This window comes from Bufo bufo, chromosome 5 (genome assembly GCF_905171765.1).
Source record: "Bufo bufo chromosome 5, aBufBuf1.1, whole genome shotgun sequence".
Lineage (NCBI taxonomy): Eukaryota > Metazoa > Chordata > Amphibia > Anura > Bufonidae > Bufo > Bufo bufo.
The window spans coordinates 405,419,731-405,441,889 of NC_053393.1; the positions used below are offsets into that span (position 1 = coordinate 405,419,731).

Genomic DNA, 22,159 nt, shown 5'->3' on the forward strand with positions numbered 1-22,159 from the left:
GAGGGCTGACGTCCCCATTAAAAGAAAGGTGCAGACTTTTTTAGGTCCTAGGAAAACGGGTTGTTTCCCTTGTCTGACATGTGTGAATTGTCCCTATATTTTGAGGGGGAACTTTTTCACACACACAGTGACAGGAATACAATATGAAATACGCCATTTCCTGACATGTGACAGTACTTTTGTTATATATGTACTCCAATGTCCATGTGGCCTCCTCTATGTGGGGGAGACTACATGTGACATGAAAACACGATTGAATAATCACCGTTTTACAATCAGGCGGAAAAGAACGGATTTGCCAGTCCCCAAACATTTTGTTGAATGTGGCCACACTGAAAGAGAGTTAAAATGTATGATTATTGATCAAGTATCTAGGGCCAGACGGGGTGGTGACCGTACACTGACCATCAAACAGAGGGAATTGCGATGGATACGTCGTCTCCAGACCCTCAAACCAAAGGGTCTAAATGTTGAGTTCAAATGGAATATAATCTGATGTTAATGGGATCCTTTACCCTGTGGGATTGTCTCTCTTATTCTGTGCTCTGATGTTGTGATCACCTATGGTGTCAAACAATTTATGTATATTTATCATGTTCTCTTTTATTTCAGATTTTATCAGATCTGATTGATCTTTTCAAGCTCATCACAGCAGTGGAAAATGATGGCGGCCATATATAGTGTCTAATAGGTTCATACTTGGGAGCATGATTGGAATTGTTTTTAATAAATCCATGATTAAGATAATCGTACTGTGGATAAGTCATGGTTGGAAGGTTTTTACTTATGGTCTAAAGATGAGGGGCAATGGGGTTGACCTTGGTCCTGATGGTGTTTGGTGCTGACCGTACTTTACACCTTGGTGCCATAATTGGTGTGCGGCGATAATCATTGCAGTGATACAACCGCATAAACCCCCCCTACCCCTGTTTAATATAGTCACAGTAGTGAGTGTTCCCTAATAGCTTACCTTTTGGGAACGCATCACTTTATTTCTTCCTACATATACGGCTTGATATCCTTTCTTTAGTAGATTCACTATTTGGTATCTTTATACCAGACAATCTTCTCATGCCCCATAGGTGATTTTCAAATACCCCTCCATGTCTGTCCCCGGTGGTGCCCTTTCACCTTTAGGTGGCTGTGGTTCGCTAGATCTGGGACGCCATTTGGGTACCGGGTTACGGCTCACGTGATGTTGTCATGTGATTCTGTGATTTGGTGATGCGGGTGCCGTTTCTGGCGCGTCACGTGCACCAATGGTGTAGGCCGGTTACCTGTTCACGTCTTGCTATCCGCGTCACTGATCACGTGTGGTCAGGTGACGGGTCGCGTGACTTAGTGTGCACTGGAGTCCTGGTTACCGGACATGCGCATTGGCAGACATGAAACGCTAGATTTGGCGCCATCCGATTACATTGCTGTGTAAGTAGTTTTTCTATAGTCTATGCGGCCGATTGGCTATTTACTAATGATTGATTTCACACACAGGTGATCACTTTGATCAATTTATGCAGTGTAGCACTTTATTTGAATACACAATGAAATATGCGATTTTTAACTATTTGCAATCATGGCCTTATAAGTTGCATAGAAGGCCTCTTGATCACTGGTTTGATTATGTACTTTATATTATATGTTTTTCTACTTGATTGTATAATTATCACTAATTGGCTCACAAGGTATTGTGGGTATAAATGTGGATGTTTTGGCACTATTTTGTATGCTTGATAAAGACTGCAATGAGCAGTTGAAACGTTGCAAAGGGACAATAAAGCGGGTCTTTCACCTTCAATATACTGGAGTGCTGCCTCTGTTTTGGAGAACTATAACCACTGATGACTGCTTTGTCTGCGGTCTGAGGAAATTGCACCTGGATTCACAACATAGTGCTGCTGTTTTTCTTTGTTGGATATACACTCACCTAAAGAATTATTAGGAACACCATACTAGTACGGCATTGATTCAACAAGGTGCTGATAGCATTCTTTAGAAATGTTGGCCCATATTGATAGGATAGCATCTTGCAGTTGATGGAGATTTGAGGGATGCACATCCAGGGCACGAAGCTCCCGTTCCACCACATCCCAAAGATGCTCTATTGGGTTGAGATCTGGTGACTGTGGGGGCCATTTTAGTACAGTGAACTCATTGACATGTTCAAGAAACCAATTTGAAATGATTCGAGCTTTGAGACATGGTGCATTATCCTGCTGGAAGTAGCCATCAGAGGATGGATACATGTTCTCATTCTGTTTACGCCAAATTCGGACTCTACCATTTGAATGTCTCAACAGAAATCGAGAATCATCAGACCAGGCAACATTTTTCCAGTCTTCAACAGTCCAATTTTGATGAGCTCGTGCAAATTGTAGCCTCTTTTTCCTATTTGTAGTGAAGATGAGTGGTACCAGGTGGGGTCTTCTGCTGTTGTAGCCCATCTGCCTTAAAGGTTGTGCGTGTAGTGGCTTCACAAATGCTTTGCTGCATACCTCGGTTGTAACGAGTGGTTATTTCAGTCAACGTTGCTCTTCTATCAGCTTGAATCAGTCAGCCCATTCTCCTCTGACCTCTAGCATCCACAAGGCATTTTTGCCCACAGAACTGCCGCATACTGGATGTTTTTCCCTTTTCACACCATTTTTTGTAAACCCTAGAAATGGTTGTGCATGAAAATCCCAGTAACTGAGCAGATTGTGAAATACTCAAACCGGCCCGTCTGGCACCAACAACCATGCCACGCTCAAAATTGCTTAAATCACCCATTCTGACATTCAGTTTGGAGTTCAGGAGATTGTCTTGACCACACCCCTAAATGCATTGAAGCAACTGCCATGTGATTGGTTGACTAGATAATTGCATTAATGAGAAATAGAAAAGGTAATCCTAATAATTCTTTAGGTGAGTGTGTATATATATATATATATATATATATATATATAGCAAGAAAATTTAGACTAGAACCTTCAGAATCCCAGGTGCATATCCATAAAGCGAACATAATTACAAAAAACTAAATGGCTGCACACCGTGATATATACAAACAATAGAGCTAAGAAATTCTACTGTATATAAAAGTGGTACAATACCGACTATAAATGAATAATCAAAGCTCTTAGCTTACATACGTGTCGGGCCCATCTACCAGGCATCAAGGTGGCTTCCGCAGATGGGTCCCTATTACTAAATATACTGCCTCTCTTTGGACTTACTTAAGCCTACAATATTCAGGGCAGTGTAGGAACCAGCTACAAACGTACTCTGCTCAGAAGTGCTTCCATTATTCATTTATAGTCGGTATTGTACCACTTTTATCTAGAAATTAAATAGATGAAATATACCCATGCTAAGCTGGGTCCTTCTGCTAGTATATATGTCTGTCTGCTAAGCTGTGTATCTAATCACATCCTGTGTGATACTGTCTGCTAAGCTGTGTATATAATATGATATCCTGTGTGATACTGTCTTCTGAGCTGTGTATCTATTCCTATCCTATGTGATACTGTCTGCTGAGCTGTGTATCTAATCCTATTCTGTGTGATACTGTCTGCTAAGCTGTGTATCTAATCCTATCCTGTGTGATACTATCTGCTGAGCTATGTATCTAATCCTATCCTGTGTGATACTGTCTGCAGAGCTGTGTATCCAATCCTATCCTTTGTGATACTGTCTGCTGAGCTGTGTATCTAATATCCTAACCTGTGTGATACTGCCTGCTGAGCTGTGTATCTATTGCTGTCATGTATGATACTGTCTGCTGAGCTATGTATATAATCCTAACCTGTGTGATACTGTCTGCTGAGCTATGTATATAATCCTAACCTGTGTGATACTGTCTGCTGAGCTATGTATCTAATCCTATCCTGTGTGATACTGTCTGCTGAGCTATGTATCTAATCCTATCCTGTGTGATACTGTCTGCTGAGCTATGTATCTAATCCTATCCTGTGTGATACTGTCTACTGAGCTGTGTATCTAATCCTATTCTGTGTAATACTGTATGCCGAGCTGTGTATCTAATCCTATCCTGTGTGCTACTTTCTGCTGAGCTGTGTATCTAATCCTATACTGTGTGATACTGTCTGCTGAGCTATGTATCTAATCCTATCCTGTGTGATACTGTCTGCTGAGCTGTGTATCTAATCCTATCCTGTGTGATACTGTTTGCTGAGCTACGTATCTAATCCTATCCTGTGTGATACTGTCTGCTGAGCTGTGTATCTAATCCTATCCTGTGTGATAATGTCTGCTGATGTCACGGATGGTGTTGCAGAAAACAAGAAGTAACAAATAAAGAACCGACTGACTTGATCCTAAACTAAGGAACAAAAGGGTGAGCCCTATTAAAGCCCTAGAGCTCTCCCTGGCTGCTCAGCCCATGCAAAGATCTCAATAATAGAAAGTTGCATGTCCACGTACCTTGACTATGTGACACCTGAACACCCTATAATAGTGAGGGGACACGACCACCGGCTCCCTACACTTAATACGGAGGGAGTCAGGGTCACCTAGGATCAAGCCAACAGGAAAACACAAATAAAGAAATAGACTTATCTGAGGAACCAGCAATAGCAACTTCAAGCAGTGAACAGAATCCAGGTAGTAGTATAAACCGCAAAGTGAAGCAGTATGGGAGGAGATATATAGGGAGGCAATCACTGCTAATAGATGACAGCTGGGAGAGGGAGAAGAGATGTCAAAGCGAAACCAAAACAAAAGAACATCATGCAGGAGGTACTGAAGAACGTCTATCAGAACTTCTCAGAGATCTGGCGGTGACAGCTGAGCTGTGTATCTAATATGATATCCTGTGTGATACTGCCTGCTGAGCTGTGTATCTAAACCTGTCATGTGTGATACTGTCTGCTTAGCTGTGTATCTAATCCTATCATGTGTGATACTGTCTGTTGAGCTGTGTATCTAAACCTGTCATGTGTGATACTGTCTGCTTAGCTGTGTATCTAATCCTATCATGTGTGATACTGTCTGTTTAGCTGTGTATCTAATCCTAACATGTGTGATACTGTCTGCTGTTTATGAAAGTCTTTTGTATGATACTGTCTGCTGAACTGTGCATGTCATCATGTTGACATAGCCTAAGGGTCCATTCAGAGGTCCGTAGTATTTTCCGGTCCGCACATGGCCGGGACTATATAGAGGATTCCTATTATTGTCCGAAGATGTGGACAAGAATAGGACATGCTTTTTTTTCTTTGCTGAGCCGCGGCCTAGAAGTTTGGGGCCGCGGACCGGAAATGCGTATGCGGACAGCACACTATATTGAAAATGAATGGGTCAGCACCCGTTCCGCATCATTTCGGAACGGATCCGGACCATCCATACGGACATGTGAATAGACCCTAAAGCTGACCTACAGCAGTGAACAAAAATGGCTGGGGAGTTATTGAAAAATGGAGTAAAACTATGTGTATGTAGAGACTAAGAGCCTGCAAGCTTCTACTGGCTGATAAGGGACATGTGACCATGTGTATGGCAGTTGGGGGCTTGTATTGGCTAATGCAGGTCATTTTTGGGGAATATCTCAGGAGCTGAGACCCGGTCTAAAACCTTCCCGGACACCTGATATACCTGTGTGCCAAATTTGGTGAAGATGGGTTCAGTCGTTTGGTCGCGCATAAAGAACAGACAGACAAGCAGAAACTAATTTTTATATATATACTAGCAGAAGGACCCGGCTTCGCATGGGTATATTTCATCTATTTAATTTCATGTTTCCATGTGTCGTAAAAAGATATCAAAAGTTTCCCCCCATAACAGTGACCTATACAGTACCCACCCCTTTAACAATGACCTCCAGAATGCCTGCCCCTTTAACAGTTATCTCAACAGTGCTTGCCCATTTAACAATGATTTCCACAGTGGCCACCCCTTTAACATTGACATCCACAGTGGCCACCCCTTTAACAGTGACCTCCACAGTGCCCACCTTTTAGAAGTGACTGACCCTTTAACAGTGACCTCCACAGTGTCCGCCCCTTTAACAGTGATACTAGTCTTGACGTCAGTGGGCCTGCGATAAACAGTGAGAAGGCCGCGGCGCTACTGGAGTGCCGCTGCCTTCTCAAACAGCTGATTGGCGGGGGTCCCGGGTGTTGGACCCCTGCCAATCAGAAGCTGATGATCTATCCAGAGGATAGATCATCAGTTAAAACAAAGTGCAGAACCCCTTTAAGTAACAGATATAAATATTGTTTTTTTCATTTTTTGCCCATATTTTGTTTTGCAGAATGTTTTTGTAGACAAGCCAGCAATTCCTGAATATAAAGTTTCAGATGCAAAAAAAACAAAGTTCATCATTTTACATTTTAGCACTTTTAAAGCTGCCTGGGACTGGCTTATATTATTAGCAACGTTTTATGTTGCTGTTACTGTACCTTACAATGTATCCTTTGTGGACAACGATGACTTGTCATCAACCAGAAGCACAACTGTTAGCGATATATCAGTGGAAATTCTTTTTATTATAGGTAAGATCTACTTCTCTTTGACCATGCTCATTATACGTATGTTATATTTTAATTTAAAATGTGCAAAAGTCAAACATAAAATGGATTTCTTATCTTAAACTATATTAGTTAAATTAGTTTTTTTAGTTTTTATATGTTGCTATGTAAGCCTCTTTAGTTGTTTTAATGTACTTTTGTAGATGTCTGAGCTCAGTTGTTTTAAGCTTTATTTCTGCTACATAGACCCTCAGTTACTAAATACATTTTTGGTGTCTTTAGTCACCATTAGTGGGCACTAAGGAGCTTACTACACTTTATTTTATTAGTAAGATTAGCCTAAGCTCCCTCTAGTGGTAATTAAAGGCAACCAGAATACTAACTTTTAATCATATGTCTATGTAGGATTTATGGACTTACTGTAAATACCTCATGCTCATGACCGTATGTATTTTGCGGTCTGCAAAACGCCAATCCGCAAAATATGGATAACATCATGCATATTTTATGGAGGTGCATTTTGCGGACTGAAAAATATGTACAGTCATGTGCATGAGGCCGAACACTGACTTCCAAACACTATAAACATGTAATAAAAAATACAGTCAGGTCCAGAAATATTGGGACATCGACACAATTCTAACATTTTTGGCTCTATACACCACCACAATGGATTTGAAATTAAACGAACAAGATGTGCTTTACCTGCAGACTGTCAGCTTAAATTTGAGGGTATTTACATCCAAATCAGGTGAACAGTGTAGGAATTACAACAGTTTGCATATGTGCCTCCCACTTGTTAATGGACCAAAAGTAATGGGACATAATAATGATAAATCAAACTTTCACTTTTTAATACTTGGTTGCAAATCCTTTGCAGTCAATTACAGCCTGAAGTCTGGAACGCATAGACATCACCAGATGCTGGGTTTCATCCCTGGTGATGCTCTGCCAGGCCTCTACTGCAACTGTCTTCAGTTCCTGCTTGTTCTTGGGGCATTTTCCCTTCAGTTTTGTCTTCAGCAAGTGAAATGCATGCTCAATCGGATTCAGGTCCAGTGATTGACTTGGCCATTGCAGAACATTCCACTTCTTTCCCTTAAAAAACTCTTTGGTTGCTTTTGCAGTATGATTTGAGTCATTGTCCATCTGCACTGTGAAGTGCCGTCCAATGAGTTCTGAAGCATTTGGCTGAATATGAGCAGATAATATTGCCCAAAACACTTCAGAATTTATCCTGCTGCTTTTGTCAGCGGTCACATCATCAATAAATACAAGAGAACCAGTTCCATTGGCAGCCATACATGCCCACGCCATGACACTACCACCACCATGCTTCACTGATGAGGTGGTATGCTTAGGATCATGAGCAGTTCCCTTCCTTCTCCATACTCTTCTCTTCCCATCACTCTGGTACAAGTTGATCTTGGTCTCATCTGTCCATAGGATGCTGTTCCAGAACTGTGAAGGCTTTTTTAGATGTCGTTTGGCAAACTCTAATCTGGCCTTCCTGTTTTTGTGGCTCACCAATGGTTTACATCTTGTGGTGAACCCTCTGTATTCACTCTGGTGAAGTCTTCTCTTGATTGTTGACTTTGACACACATACACCTACCTCCTGAAGAGTGTTCTTGATCTGGCCAACTGTTGTGAAGGGCGTTTTCTTCACCAGGGAAAGAATTCTTCGGTCATCCACCACAGGTGTTTTCTGTGGTCTTCCAGATCTATTGGTGTTGCTGAGCTCACCGGTGCGTTCCTTCATTTTAAGAATGTTCCAAACAGTTGTTTTGGTCAGGCCTAATGTTTTTGCTATGTCTCTGATGGGTTTGTTGTGTTTTTTCAGCCTAATGATGGCTTGCTTCACTGATAGTGACAGCTCTTTGGATCTCATCTTGAGAGTTGACAGCAGCAGATTCCAAATACAAATAGCACACCTGAAATGAACTCTGGACCTTTTATCTGCTCAATGTAATTGAGATAATGAGAGAATAACACACACCTGGCCATGGAACAGCTGAGAAGCCAATTGTCCCATTACTTTTGGTCCCTTAACAAATGGGAGGCACATATGCAAACTGTTCTAAGTCCTCCACCGTTCACCTGATTTGGATGTAAATGCCCTAGAATTAAAGTTGACAGTCTGCAGTTACAGCACATCTTGTTCGTTTAATTTCAAATCCATTGTGGTGGTGTATAGAGCCAAAAATGTTAGAATTGTTTCTATGTCCCAATATTTCTGGACCTGACTGTATATATATAGCACAGAAATTTGAATGTGCATTTATAAAATTTAAAAACAATGGTTTCAAGGGTTGACATTTACTTAAAGGGGTTCTCACTTCAGCCAATTTATCATGTAGAGAAACTTAATACAAGGCACTTACTAATGTATTGTGATTGTCCATATTGCTTCCTTCACTGGCTTGATTCATTTTTCCATTGAATTAAACATTTCTAATTTCTACGGTTATGACCAACTTGCAATCCAGCAGTGGTGGTCGTGCTTTCACACTATAGGAAAAAGTGCTCTGTGCACTCCCACAGTCTCAGCCACCAGAGAGGCCAGGGCTTTTTCCTATACTTTACAAGCACGTCCACCACCAGTGATGGCCAGTTCGCATTGTTCGCCCGCGAACATATGCGGGCTGCCATCTTTTTTCACAAGTCCGGCGAGGCACAGGTAAGCCCTTACATGTGCCTGTGCGCGAGCCGGTCTGAAAACAAGTGCGGTAAGCGGGAGCAGGCAGTTTCCGAGAACAGCCACTGGGGGCCTTCATCGGGCTGTTCTCGGAACTGCCTGCTCCCGGTGACTGCATTTGTTTTCAGACCGGCTCGCGGCACTGGCACAGCTAAGTGCTTATCTGTGCCTCGCCGGACTTGTGAAAAAAGATGGCAGCCCGCATATGTTCGCGGGCGAACAATGCGAACTGGCCATCACTGTCCACCACTGCTGGATTGCAGGGTGGTCACTCATAGCTATAGAAACAAGCAGTGTATAATGTGGTAGAAAAATGAATCACGTCATCAAAGGAAGCAATATGGATAATCACAATATATTAGAATGTGGCTTGCATCTACAGGATAAATACCACTTGCTGAAGTGAGACAACCCCTTGAAGGCCACTTTTTTTTATTATCTGGAATGAATGGTTCCTGATAATTGCCTCCTGTCAGCCCATGTAAAGGAGCCTATAAGCACTGTGTGTATAGTTGCAAACTATTTCTAGTAAGGGATTATTGATAACACTGTATATGTAGATAAAAGGATTTAGGCTATCTTGTCTAGTGTAAAATACCGTAATAACTTAATAGACAACAGTGGGTGAAAATCACCTGACATTATGTTTATCACTACTATGTACTTGATTTAGTAGATTTAATTAAGTACGAAATGAGATTAGGTACTCCAAGTTTGCGAAGGGCCAGTCTAATGAGCTAATGGCTATCGAGTAAATGCATGACTGTAGAACGTCCTCTAAATATGGATTAGCGCATTTGAGAGTGAATATAATCTTGTTAAAGATAACACAGTCATCTCTGCTCAGTGCTCAGCAATATTATAATCTATATATACATGTATATATATTATCTCTTACGCTATTATTTGGTAAACCGCTTTGGCTACTTTCTCACCTGCGTTGTTAATTCCGGCATTGAAATCTGGCTGAGATCTCTATACTGGAATTAAGAGGATCCGTATTGATTTTGCACATCAGGAAGCATCTGTTCCATTAGAATGCTTTTGTCCGTAATCAAAACCGAATAAAAACGGATCCTTAACTAAATGCATTGAAAGTCAATGGGTGACGGCTCTGGTTTTTTAGGTTCTAAAAAAAAAACGGATCCATCACCATAGACTTACATTGTTTTAAGTGCCTGATCCATTTTTTTCCCCTTTTTTATGACCGGACAGAAATCCGCAGCTTGCGGTCACAAAACAGAATGCTGCCCACACGGAACTCATCCTGATGCATCCTGAACAGATCTCTTTCCATTGAGAATGCATGAGAACTAAACGGAAATGTTTTTTTCGGATCTCAATACCGGAGAAAACAATAACGCAAGTGTGAAAGTAGCCTTAAATAGAACTTGGGGATTTTATCATTGCCCTCATGCATCTAAAACACCGGTCTCAATATCCCCTATAGCTGGTGGTGGATCACCAAAGTCATGTTCAGGTGCCGGTCTCTACATAACTTTGGCACATCCAGAGGCAATTCTAAATGTAAGACAGCTTCCTTTCTGTCTTATATTTTGACCATTTTCTATGCCTAAACCAGGCGTAGAAAATGATGAATGAGACGTGCCTACTGGCCCTTCCCCGCCAATACCACGCCAACTTTAGACCTGGCATGAGGTCTGCATTTGGCGCTACAGAGATGTGTGACTTTATACTTTATTTATATTTAAAGTGTCTCTAGGTTTAATGCTTATAATTAAATAAAGCCTCAGTGTGATCATTTATAAACTACGTAACATTAAGGCGTTGTTCATAGAGACTTTCAAAGTCTCATTTGCAGATTCCAGTTTGATGGGAAGAATATCGCTGCATGTATGCTTTTCTTACCAGCAAAATAACGGACACCACATGGGACCTTGCTGTAAGTCAGTGGGTGCCAGTGGAGGAAATGGTAGGCCTTCATGATTTTTAGAACTTATTTTTATTTATACATGTGCACCTATATGTGTCTTAATTTAGACATTTCATCAAGACATAATTTGACTTTTATGAAATAGACCCTGGTGGCTATTTCCTATTAATTAGCTGCATATATGGTTGTCTTCTGCTGCCCATTTGAGGCCATTTTTTTTTGCCAAAGGTTGGGTACATCCTCTGATTCTCTGGTAGACAAATGTTTTAGTATCACTATTCAAGTGTTCAAACGTTTCAAGCGTTCTTATGATAGTTTAGGCAAGGGATCAGCAACCTTCGGCACTCCAGCTGCTTTGAAACTACAACTCCCAGCATGCAAACATGCTTGGCTGTTCTTCGAACTCCCACAGAAGTGAATGAAGCATTCTGGGAGTTGTAGTTTCTGAACAGTTGGAGTGCCAGCGGTTGCTGATGCCTGGTTTAGGCTATATAACACAGATAGCGTTAGGCTAGTTTCACACTTGCATTAAAAAGTTCTGGCAGGCTGATCCAGCAGAGGAACAGCCTGCCAGAGTTCATCATATCTGGCATAGCCGAAGACTGCCGGAGCACTGACGACATTAGTCATTGACGGCATTGGCCACACAAATACCTCCACAAGCAGCTGTTTTGGTCTGGGTAAATCCCAGCACTAATGCCAGAAACAGGCCAGATCCCCACCGTATCCCATTATATTAAATGTGCTGCGGTGGGGAAAGGTAGTATCCGGCTACGCTACCTGAATAGCCTGCTGGAACATTTTAGCGCTAGTGTGAAACTAGCCTTACTAGTGGATTATTTAGGACACTGTCCATGTAAACCACTGTTTATTCAAGAGCCAAACTTATAAAGTACTTTTCACAGGATAAAATCTTAGCATATCTTTCACTCTGTACAGTAGCATTTATTCCTGTGTTCATCTCTATGACAGAATATGTTTTTTAACACAACTTTATTAACAACATGACATCCCATGACTGACTCAAGCACACAGTTAAAGGGGTTGTCCCATCACAGACAATGAGGGCATATTACTAGGATATGCCCCCATTGTCTGAGAGCTGTGGCACCTACACCAAGAACGAATCGGAGAAAGGTGGTGGAGGTTGCACTGCGCATGCGCAGCCACCCTCCATTCATTGCCAAGGGGCCGCCGAAAATAGCCGAGCACTGGCTTGGCTATTTCCGTCGGCCCCATAGAAATGAATGGGAGCGAAGGCCGCGCAAGTGTGGTGCGCTCCCATTCACTTGTATGGGGAGATTGCTTGGCAATGGCGTGACCCCGGGAAACAAGGGGTCCTCCAGCCACCGCTCTCCCCGCTCTGTTCTCAGCGTAGGTGAGGTGGGACCCGCACCTATCAGACAATGAGGGCATTTCCTAGCAATATGCTCCGATTGTCTGTGATGGGAATACCCCTTTAAGCGTTTTTTGCAGTAACCATAACAAGAAGTATTACTCCAATGCCCTACTCAACAACTACTTACTTAATTAGTCCCATCATGTCAAAATTGGCTCTTGCTATTCATGCATCAGATATCATCTTGTCAATTCCATGGCAAAGAACCTAAATTACACCATGTTCCACTAAATCAGGTAGATAGCGATGTTTTATATCTATGTTCTTTGACCTTGAATAGATTTTTTCACTGTAAGCAACTTTAATGCATCCCTGATTGTCTACAAATCACACTTGGTGGTGATTTGTGCTTCAGCGAGATCCTGTAACAGTTGATTCGACTAAATCACTTTTTGGCTGGCATAATACATATTCTGCCTCAGTAGAAACTTGACTTTTCCCTAATTTGATCAATTAACCACTTGTTTATCCAGCATTGTCCGATTCCAGATCTCCGTTTGCAGATATCTGTAGACTTGTGTCTTAAGTTTGCATTGAAAGACCCTTGTAACTGGGTTCTAGTCTCTTTTGCGCCGTTTATTTACTCATTAGCAAAGAATTGAGCTACCCTTGTAGCTGTGATATCTGAGCGAGTACAGGTTGCTTTATATAATAATGCCTCCACTGCTTTTCAGACACAATACCTTTTGAAGAAAATGTTTTGTTTGTGTCTCTATATTGTGACACCCATAACTTTTACATTTTTCTGTCTATGGAGCCAGGGGTGCACCTAACCTTTCTGCTGCCTGAGGAGAAAACTGAAACAGCACCCCCCCTCCCCAATGCCAATTTCTTAACATAACCCCTTTGCCACAATGAAAGCATTCATTGCCCATGGCCCTTCCGCTGCCCCCCTCTTGCTCCTACCTTTTGCTGCCTTAGGCGATCGCCTCATCTGGCCTCATTGGTGGTGTACCCCTGTATGGAGCTATTGGAAGATACCAAGCTGTAAAGATTACTTCACTTCAAACAGCATAGTTATTCCACTTTCACAGGAAGTTCTGTTCTTTCTCTCTGCTGCACCATTAGGTGCTGTTTGGGTTGTATGGTGTAGTGGTCTGGAACATGATTTCATTGCTTTTTAAAATGGCTTTTGTAATCCCGCTTGTATATTCAATCCCCATTGGAGCAAGTAGCACATTTGCGATTCTCCCAAATGTGTTAAAGGGATTGTCCAGTGGTGTAATATCCTCAGATCGGCAGTTGTCTGACTTGTGGCACCCCCTCCGATCTACTGTTTTGAAGGGGTCATGGTGCTCATGTGATAAGCACTGCTTCCTTTTCAAAGTTGACCTGCATGCCGTCTCCTTTGAAGCGGCAGTACAGGGTACTTACAACTGCTTGTTCCATTCACTTGATAGCTTCTTCCTGATAATTGCCCTGATAATTGGCTCATGCAAAAGAACCTTAAGAGAGATAAGGGGTCATTTATCAAACTGGTGTAAAATAGAACTGGCTTAGTTGTCCATAGCAACCAGATTCCTCATTTATTTTTCCAAAGGAGCTGTCCAAAATGAAAGGTGGAATCTGATTGGTTACTATTTGCAACTAAGCCATTTCTACTTTACACCAGTTTAATAAATTACCCCCATAGTGTTTTCTGATCCTTTTCTATCCAGTCCTCTGGTAATGGATCAGGACTAGGCTCCTGTTTATATTTCCATGCAAAACACTTAATGTGAGAATGCAATTAAAGGCCGTTCTCTCATTAGCTAATGTAGATGATCATGAGTCCAACATCAGGAGAAAACTGAAAAACAATGGTGTGTGTGGTGGGATTGCAAAGAGAAAGCCATCGGTCTCCAAAAAGAACATTGCTGTCCATCTACAGTTTGATAAAGATTAAGGTTGAGAAAACTTGTGATTTGCAAGTTTGGCATTCGGGTTTGGGTTATCTAAGTATTCCGTAATGGATTCCGTTACCACTGACCATAACGGAATTCTATGACAGCATGCACCACAGAAGCCTATAAGAGGCATTCCATATTGCATTCCGTCATAATAGAAGTCTATGGCCAGCCTATTAAACCAGGCACATAGCCTGGTAAAATCATACTTTTATTCCTTTGCTGGCAGTCAATTTAGAGCACCGCTATGCAACGCCTACCGACATCTAAACACTCCCCTTTATTGACAGTGCTACACCAATTCAAAGTCATAATCTAGCGCTGTCAATCAAGGGGAGGGGGTGTTTAGACATCAGTAGGCGTCACATAACGGTGCTTGTACTGAAAAAGCCTGCCTCCTAATGCTCGAAATTGCCTGCCAGCAAAGGAATAAAAGTGTGATTTAATCAACAACCATGGCGCCAACAGTGAGGAGGGAGGAAGATATTATTTTAAACTGCAGGATCACCCCTACCAGGTGATGTGCCTGGTCTAATAGAAGTGATCTGATGACAGAGCCACATTAAGCACACAAGTTGTTCTACCAATGAATATTTAGCAAAATACTGTACATGACTTTTTTGAAAATCTGATCTGTAATTTTAGGTCACATTTATGAGGAAATATAGAAAATTCAGCAGGGTTTACAAGCTTTTAAGCACCTCTGTAGATAGAATGACCTTTTTTCTGTAGCTAGAATATCACTTTTAAAAACCTGTAGAATACATATTATGCTTAAATCTTTTATAGCTCTAAGCTAAAGGTGCAAAATATAAGATCATAAAATAAAAAATATAAAAAATATAGCATAGACTTTTTAAAGAAAGTAATTTGGTTAGATACAATTGCAACATAGAAGCTATTTACTTTTTTTTTAGTGGATGCAGGTATTGCTTTACTGGGTGAGACACAGTATCAAGGTCACATAACCTCTTCTGCTTTAATCTACAGGCCTATCTGGCTTTATTAATGGAAGTGGAAGAGAATGCTGTACATTACGTCCAAGTTTATCAGAGAAAACTAAAATGCTAGGTTTATCTCAATTTGTAAGATGGAACTGAACTCAACATGAAAATGTGTTTGCAGTTTGTTTTCGCTGGCTTACAGTAGAATCGATATAAAATGGCAACTTTTTTTATAACACTTTTTTTTAATTAACACTTTTTTTTTATCAGAAGAAGTACTATAATTATCTAGTCCATGCATACCCCAAACTACAAGATCACTGTTATAAATGCTATAATATAGTTCTTATACAAGAGGTATACTCCAGCACATTACTGCTGGGTCACATGCCTCTTGGGGACCACTGAGGCCAGTGATTGGCCGCAATAGCACATTTATTCCCATCTGGAATCTGGATGTTTATATGTCAGGGACCAGATCAGATGCTCAGTGTTGGAACTGAGAAGCATGGAATAGGTGGGTACCTTTTTACTTTTGGTACAGGTCTGTCCTGGCCCTAGCTAAATTGGATGTTGAAGGTAGAATACCATTTAAAGTTAAAAAATTCCAGTTTTGTGATATTGATGGCATATCCTTAGAATAAGTCATCAATTACAGTTTGGAGGAGATCTGACTCTTGGCTGATCATCTATTTGAAGGGCCTGTGGCACTAGTGCAATAGAGGATAGGTCATCAATATCATGAACCTGGATTACCCCTTAAATGTATGGCGAATACAACAGTGTCCTATAATGACTAAATAGGGGTAAACATTTAATGTGTAGGTATGACTTCAGGGTTCACTTCTGCAGCTATATGTGTTGAAAGCGTTTAGTGGCGTATTTCATTACAAAAAGAAAAATATATACGCAGTTCACTTCTGCAGTTATATGTGGTGAAAGCATTTAGTGGCGTATTTCAGTACTAAAACAAAAAATATATACACAGTTCACTGTTGAAGTTATTTGCGGTAAGAGTGTTTAGTGGCCTATTTCAGTACAAAAAGAAAAATATATTCTCAGTTCACTTCTGCAGTTATATGTGGTGAAAGCGTTTAGTGGCCTAATTCTGTACGAAAAAAATATATTCTCAGTTCACTGCAGTTATATGGTATGTGGTGAAAGCGTTTAGTGGCTAATTTCAGTACAAGAAGAAAAATATATTCTCAGTTCACTTCTGCAGCTATATGTGGTGAAAGCGTTTAGTGGCGTATTTCATTACAAAAGGAAAAATATATTCTGCGTTTTTAGGGGTGTTAAACATTTCATTTTTATTTATATAGTTCAGCTAACAGTATGTCAGACAGAGAAGTGCAAGGCCCTGCACAGGGAAGTGGCAGAGGCCTAAATGTTTCTGGCGCAGGCACAGCTCGCAGAAGAGTAAGGGAGCATGACAGCAGAGGTCATTTTGAGAGGCCTGAACTCCCAGTGTCAGCTAGCGGTCGTGTCTTGACCAGCAACCTAGCGGTTCTTGATTGGTTGACTCGATCTTCGACTTCATTACAAGTGACAGCAGCGCCAGAAGAGTCTAGATTCGCAGATGAGCAGCTTTCTTCACCCGCATAGTAAAGATACTACTCACCAGCAGGTGGTGGCATACTTGGAGTGCACCCTGCCACCAGTCATTGAAGATCTGCTGTACTACTGGGCAGCCAAACTGGATTTGTGGCCGCAACTGGCCGAGTTTGCCCTGGAAAAGCTGTCCTAACCAGCCAGTAATGTGGCATCAGAGCTGGTGTTTAGTGCGGCAGGGGCCATAGTTACCCCAAGAAGAACTCGCCTGTCCACCCAAAATGTGGAGAGACTGACCTTTGTCAAGATTAATCAGGCATGGATCAGCCAGGATTTCCACCCACCAATGTCTGATGCATCAGACTTAGATCATCCATAGTGCCACACCAACAGTTTGACAAAATAGATCGGTTTCTTCTGGCCACCTGCCTCAGCTACTATTCTGATGCTGCCACCCAGCCTGATGCCACACCTCTGATGCCAAGTGCTCCTTCTTTCAACCACCTTTGTCGGCAGGTACTGGTAGTGGCACCCACCTCCCCACTCTGTCACCGGTCACTCTGTGATCTCCTCATGCTGCTTCCACCTCACCACTATGTCATAGGCCCACTCTGTGGCCTCCTGATGCTGCCACCACCTCCACACTCTGTCCACTATACCGTTCAGCGGTACAGATATATGTGGTAAAGCCCTTTTTGCCATGCATTAGTGGCAAATAGAGGTGGCTGCTGCTCTGCATCTCTTGTGAAGTCAATGTCTCCAACTATGCCCCTCTCTTGATTTACAGCAAATCGATTATTTTCATGTAGAGATCCAAGAATTATGTTGGAGGCATGCTGTATTATTGAAAAAAACTTTAAAAAGAGATTTATAAAAAAAAAAATCATTCATCAATGCCTTTTTGATTGAGGTTGGCCAGTTGCCTTTCAAATCGAGGCTTGGAAAGCTTAAGGTGCTACTGAATTCACTTAAAGTTGTGTATGGAGCATGTTGTGATTGTGAGGATTCGGATGCTGTTTTCCAGGAGTTTTTAAATTGGAAACAGTAAAGTTTGGAAAAATTCAGCATTGTCAGAAGTGACACTGACGGCTCTCTTGGCCTTCTCTGCAGGGTGGCCAGACGTCCGTTTTTTGGCCGGACAGTCTGGTTTTTAGACTCCTGGTCCTCCTGGGAACTGTCTGGAAGTCAGGAACAGAGGAGCGTGTTTGTGCTGCGGACTGCAGGCGCGGCACCGCACGTCCATAAGAGCGGTGCACCAATACAGGTGAATACACTATGCACTAACCCTGCACAAAAATGTGAAATAATTCACACCAGCCCGCATCTATCTGTGGTATTGCTTACTGGACACTACGTGGACTTCTCTGCAGCACAGAAACCGCACCAGCACCTCATCTCGCTCTTTCAGCGCGGACCACAGGCGCCGGTGTTTTTTTTAAACTGACAGCCTATAACCCTCTGTTAAAAAGCCTTTAGTGGCGTATATACCTGGAAAAAAAATACTCGGCATTCACTGTTCCAGTTATATGTGGCAAAGCCTTTAGTGGTGTATATCAGTAGAAAAGGAAAAATATATTTGGCGTGCAGTTATATGTGGTATAGTCCTTTATGTGGTATGGACCTAATTACGTTGTGGTGAAATTTTTTATTTCAAACATGTTTTTTATCGGGAAAATTGATGGATGCATGAAGAGCTCCTTTTGCTGTAAGGACCGAATTACATAATCGTGAAATTTTTTATTTCAAAATATTTTTTTTTTGTAAAATTGATAGGTGCCTTCACCATCTATTCACAATTAAATCAAGCAGCTTCAGTGAGTTAAAAATATTCATGTTCTGCCATCTACACACTATGTCACCTTGCCACTCTGTGGCCTCCTGAAGCTGTCACCACCTCCAGACTCTGTCATTGGGCCACTCTGTGATCTCCTCCTGCTGCTTCAACCTAACCACTATGTCATAGGGCTACTCTGTGGACTTCTCATGCTGTTCACACCCTCCCCACTTCATGAAGGGGCCACTATTTTGCCTTTCAGCATGGCTGACATCATCATTTATTTGACCCTTCTTCTGATCTGTCAGAAGGAAGAAAAAATGAGATGCACAACGGATCCTGTCTGTGTAGCAGCTGTAAGGCTTGTATGGTCCCATCAGAATTGGCTTATGATTTGGTAGCCAAAAGCAGGAGTGGGTACAAAACACAGAAGACATGCAAATATTCCATTTACGTGTTATTTCTGTTTTAGATCCACTCCTGTTTATTTGGGCATTAGCAATACTGATGGATTATTGAGCAAATGCTGACTGAGTGAAGGCGTATGCTCCACAGACAGGATCCGTTTTTTGTGGGTTATTGTTCTGATAGATCAGAGGAAGGGCAAATTAATCAGTGTCAACACAAACTTACTGCTGACACCCTCTCCACTCTGTCGGGGGGCTCTACTTGAATAAGTGTTTAAAAGAACAGGTTCTGTAGACATCTATGTGGAATCAGCTGATAAGGGTGTAAAAGGAGTGCGCTTCTTCTTGACGCTAACATCGACCTGTAAGGCTGAGTTGATACTTTTGTTATTTGGTCAGTTTTGGCCCCGTGACTGCCCAAATATGTGAAGTATGCTGTGATTCTAAGAGCGACGCCTGTCATCTGCATGTCATACTGACTCACAGTATTATTTCACTACCACAGAAGACTCCCTATGCGTGTTACTGCAAGGCACAGTGTTCTACACCCCTATAAATGCTCTCTGCAGCCCGAAAATAGCAGTTTTCTAACGTAATTTGCCGAAGATAAATTCAATTCGAAGCAAATCTTTTTGAAAAATTCGCCCAACCGGCCAAATCGATTTTTTTTTTAATTCGCTCATCTCTAGTCAAGACCAAAGCTACAAGACAATAGGCAAGCAGCTTGGTGAGAAGGCAACAACTGTTGGTGCAATTATTAGAAAATGGAAGAAACACAAGATGACTGTCAATCTTTCTCAGTCTGCAGCTCCATGCAAGATCTCGCCTCGTAGGGTAAGGTTGATTCTGAGAAAGGTCAGAGACCAGTCCAGAACTACATAGGAGGACCAGGTCATTGACCTGAAGAGAGCTAGGACCACAGTCTTAAAGATAACCATTAGTAACACACTACGCAGTCATTAAAATCCTGCAGTGCACGCAAGATCCCACTGCTCATGTCAGCACATGTCCAGGCCCATTTCTAGTTTGCAAATGACCATATGGATGATCCAGAGGAGGCATGGGAGGTGGTCATGTGGTTAGATGAAACCAAAATAGAACTTTTGGTATCAACTCCACTCTCTGTATTTAGAGGAAGAAGGATGAGTGCAACCCCAAAAACACCGTCCCTACCGTGAAGCATGGGGGTGGAAACATCATTTTTTGGGTTTGCTTTTCTGCAAAGGGGACATGACAACTGCACCATATTGAAGGGAGGATGTATCACAAGATTTTGGCCAACAACCTACTTCCATCAGTAAGAGCATTGAAGATGGGTCATGGCTGGGTCTTCCAGCATGACTATGACCCGAAACACACAGCCAGGGCAACTAAGGAGTGGCTCCGTAAGAAGCATTTCAAGGTCCTGGAATGGCCTAGCCAGTCTCCAGACCTGAACCCAATCGAAAATCTTTGGAGAGAGCTGAAACTTAATGTAGCCCAGATCTGGAGAAGATCGGTATGGAGGAGGGGGCCAAAATCTGTGCTGCAATGTGTGCAAACTTGGTCAGAAACTAAAGGAAGCGTCTGACCTCTGTAATTGCAAACAAAGGTTTCTGTACCAAACATTAAATTCTGTTTTTCTATTGTATCAAATAGTTATTTCATAAAGTGAATTTCAAATAAATATTTAAAAATCATACAATGTGATTTTCTTTTTTTTTTTTTTTTCTTAGATTCTCTCACAGTTGAAGTGTACCTACAATAAAAGTTACAGATCTCTCTATTCTTTGTAGGTGGGAAAAATTGCAAAATTGCCAGTGTACCAGTGTACTTTTTTTTCCCATTGTATGACTATATGATGTTTAAAAGGGTTGTCTCATCTTGCCATTATTCCACCTTTCAGTAGCAACCTTTGCCATGCATGACAGGTATGAAAACAGTGTAGCACAATGAGCTATGCTGCTTCTGAGGGAAAAAGCATAGCTTGCTGTGCTACGCTGTTTCAGAAGCTCTCATGTACGACAATGGAGCACTGTGCTGCTTCCTGACCGGGAGGTGGTTGGGACTGTGTCTCAACTCGCCTTAGTAATGGCAAGATAAGAAAACCCCTTTAAGCAGTTATCCTGTTGTGCACAGTTTCAATCCACTTCATTTCTATGTAACTGAATCAGATTTAGAGATGAGCAAATCAGTTCAAAACTAATTACATTTATTTCAAATTTCACAAAACTTCAGCATTCCATTGAATCTGAATATTTTCTGATTCAAATTGCTCAAAATGGCATCAGCCATTTTTAAGAGCAAAAGGCAGCACAGCAGGGCAGGGAGGATGAAGAAGTAGGATCACATGACACTGGGCAGAGTCCTAGCAGGCAAGCTTGTCCATAATGCCTTGTAGTCAGCCTCAGCCAATCAGGAGGGATGAGATTGGCATATACCATAGGCACTATATAAGATCCAAAGCAGTGTATGTGTATTCTGAGCTAGTATATTGTTATTACGTGACATCTGTCAGAGAGAAAGCAAAGAAGGCTTATCCTTAGACACACAATACAGCTGGTTTAGGGTCAGAAATAGGCAGTTTTAGTGATGATATAGCATCTAGATTAGTGTTGAGCGAGCATGCTCGGCCGAACAGCAGTTCGGCTGGAGTATCGCTATGCTCGTCACGTCGTAGTGTTTGGCTGAATACTGTGTATGCTCAAGCACAATTGAACACAATGAAAATCAAAGGGAGACCCGAGCATTAAACCAGGCACCCCCTGCTTTGAAGAAGAGAGGTAGTCTGGTTCACAGAGAAAGGTTAGAAATTGATAGAAACACCACTGAAATGGTTTTTAAAAAGCATGGGTAGGATGTCTGGATGCATCTTGGACTCCCATTACCTATGACATACAATAGAAAACCACCCAAAGGCTATATGCCAAAAGCCAGGTATGTGCAAGCCAACAATCTATCCATGAGACAGATACAGTCAGCACACCTTACAATGGCAGCCTTGTGCATTATGAGACATTCAAAACCATTTTGTTTTTTTCTCAGATAGGAATATTTACGATCTATCATTCATAAACGTTCCATCCCATCATCATCAGACTTTATTACATACTTTCTTATCAAGTTCTATCACTCCTAAACATTCCATCCCGTCTAAGGCATTC

The 22,159-nt window shown here is 41.7% G+C and overlaps 1 protein-coding gene across 1 annotated transcript in view; it reads left to right on the plus strand.

The window, feature by feature from the left end:
- The window catches only part of KCNH8 (potassium voltage-gated channel subfamily H member 8), a 726,151-nt gene that overhangs the window by 408,093 nt on the left and 295,899 nt on the right, over positions 1 to 22,159 (plus strand). Inside the window, exon 5 of the mRNA XM_040433027.1 lies at positions 6,248 to 6,488. Coding sequence (XP_040288961.1) covers positions 6,248 to 6,488 — 241 coding nt within the window. The remainder of the gene's footprint in view (positions 1 to 6,247; positions 6,489 to 22,159) is intronic.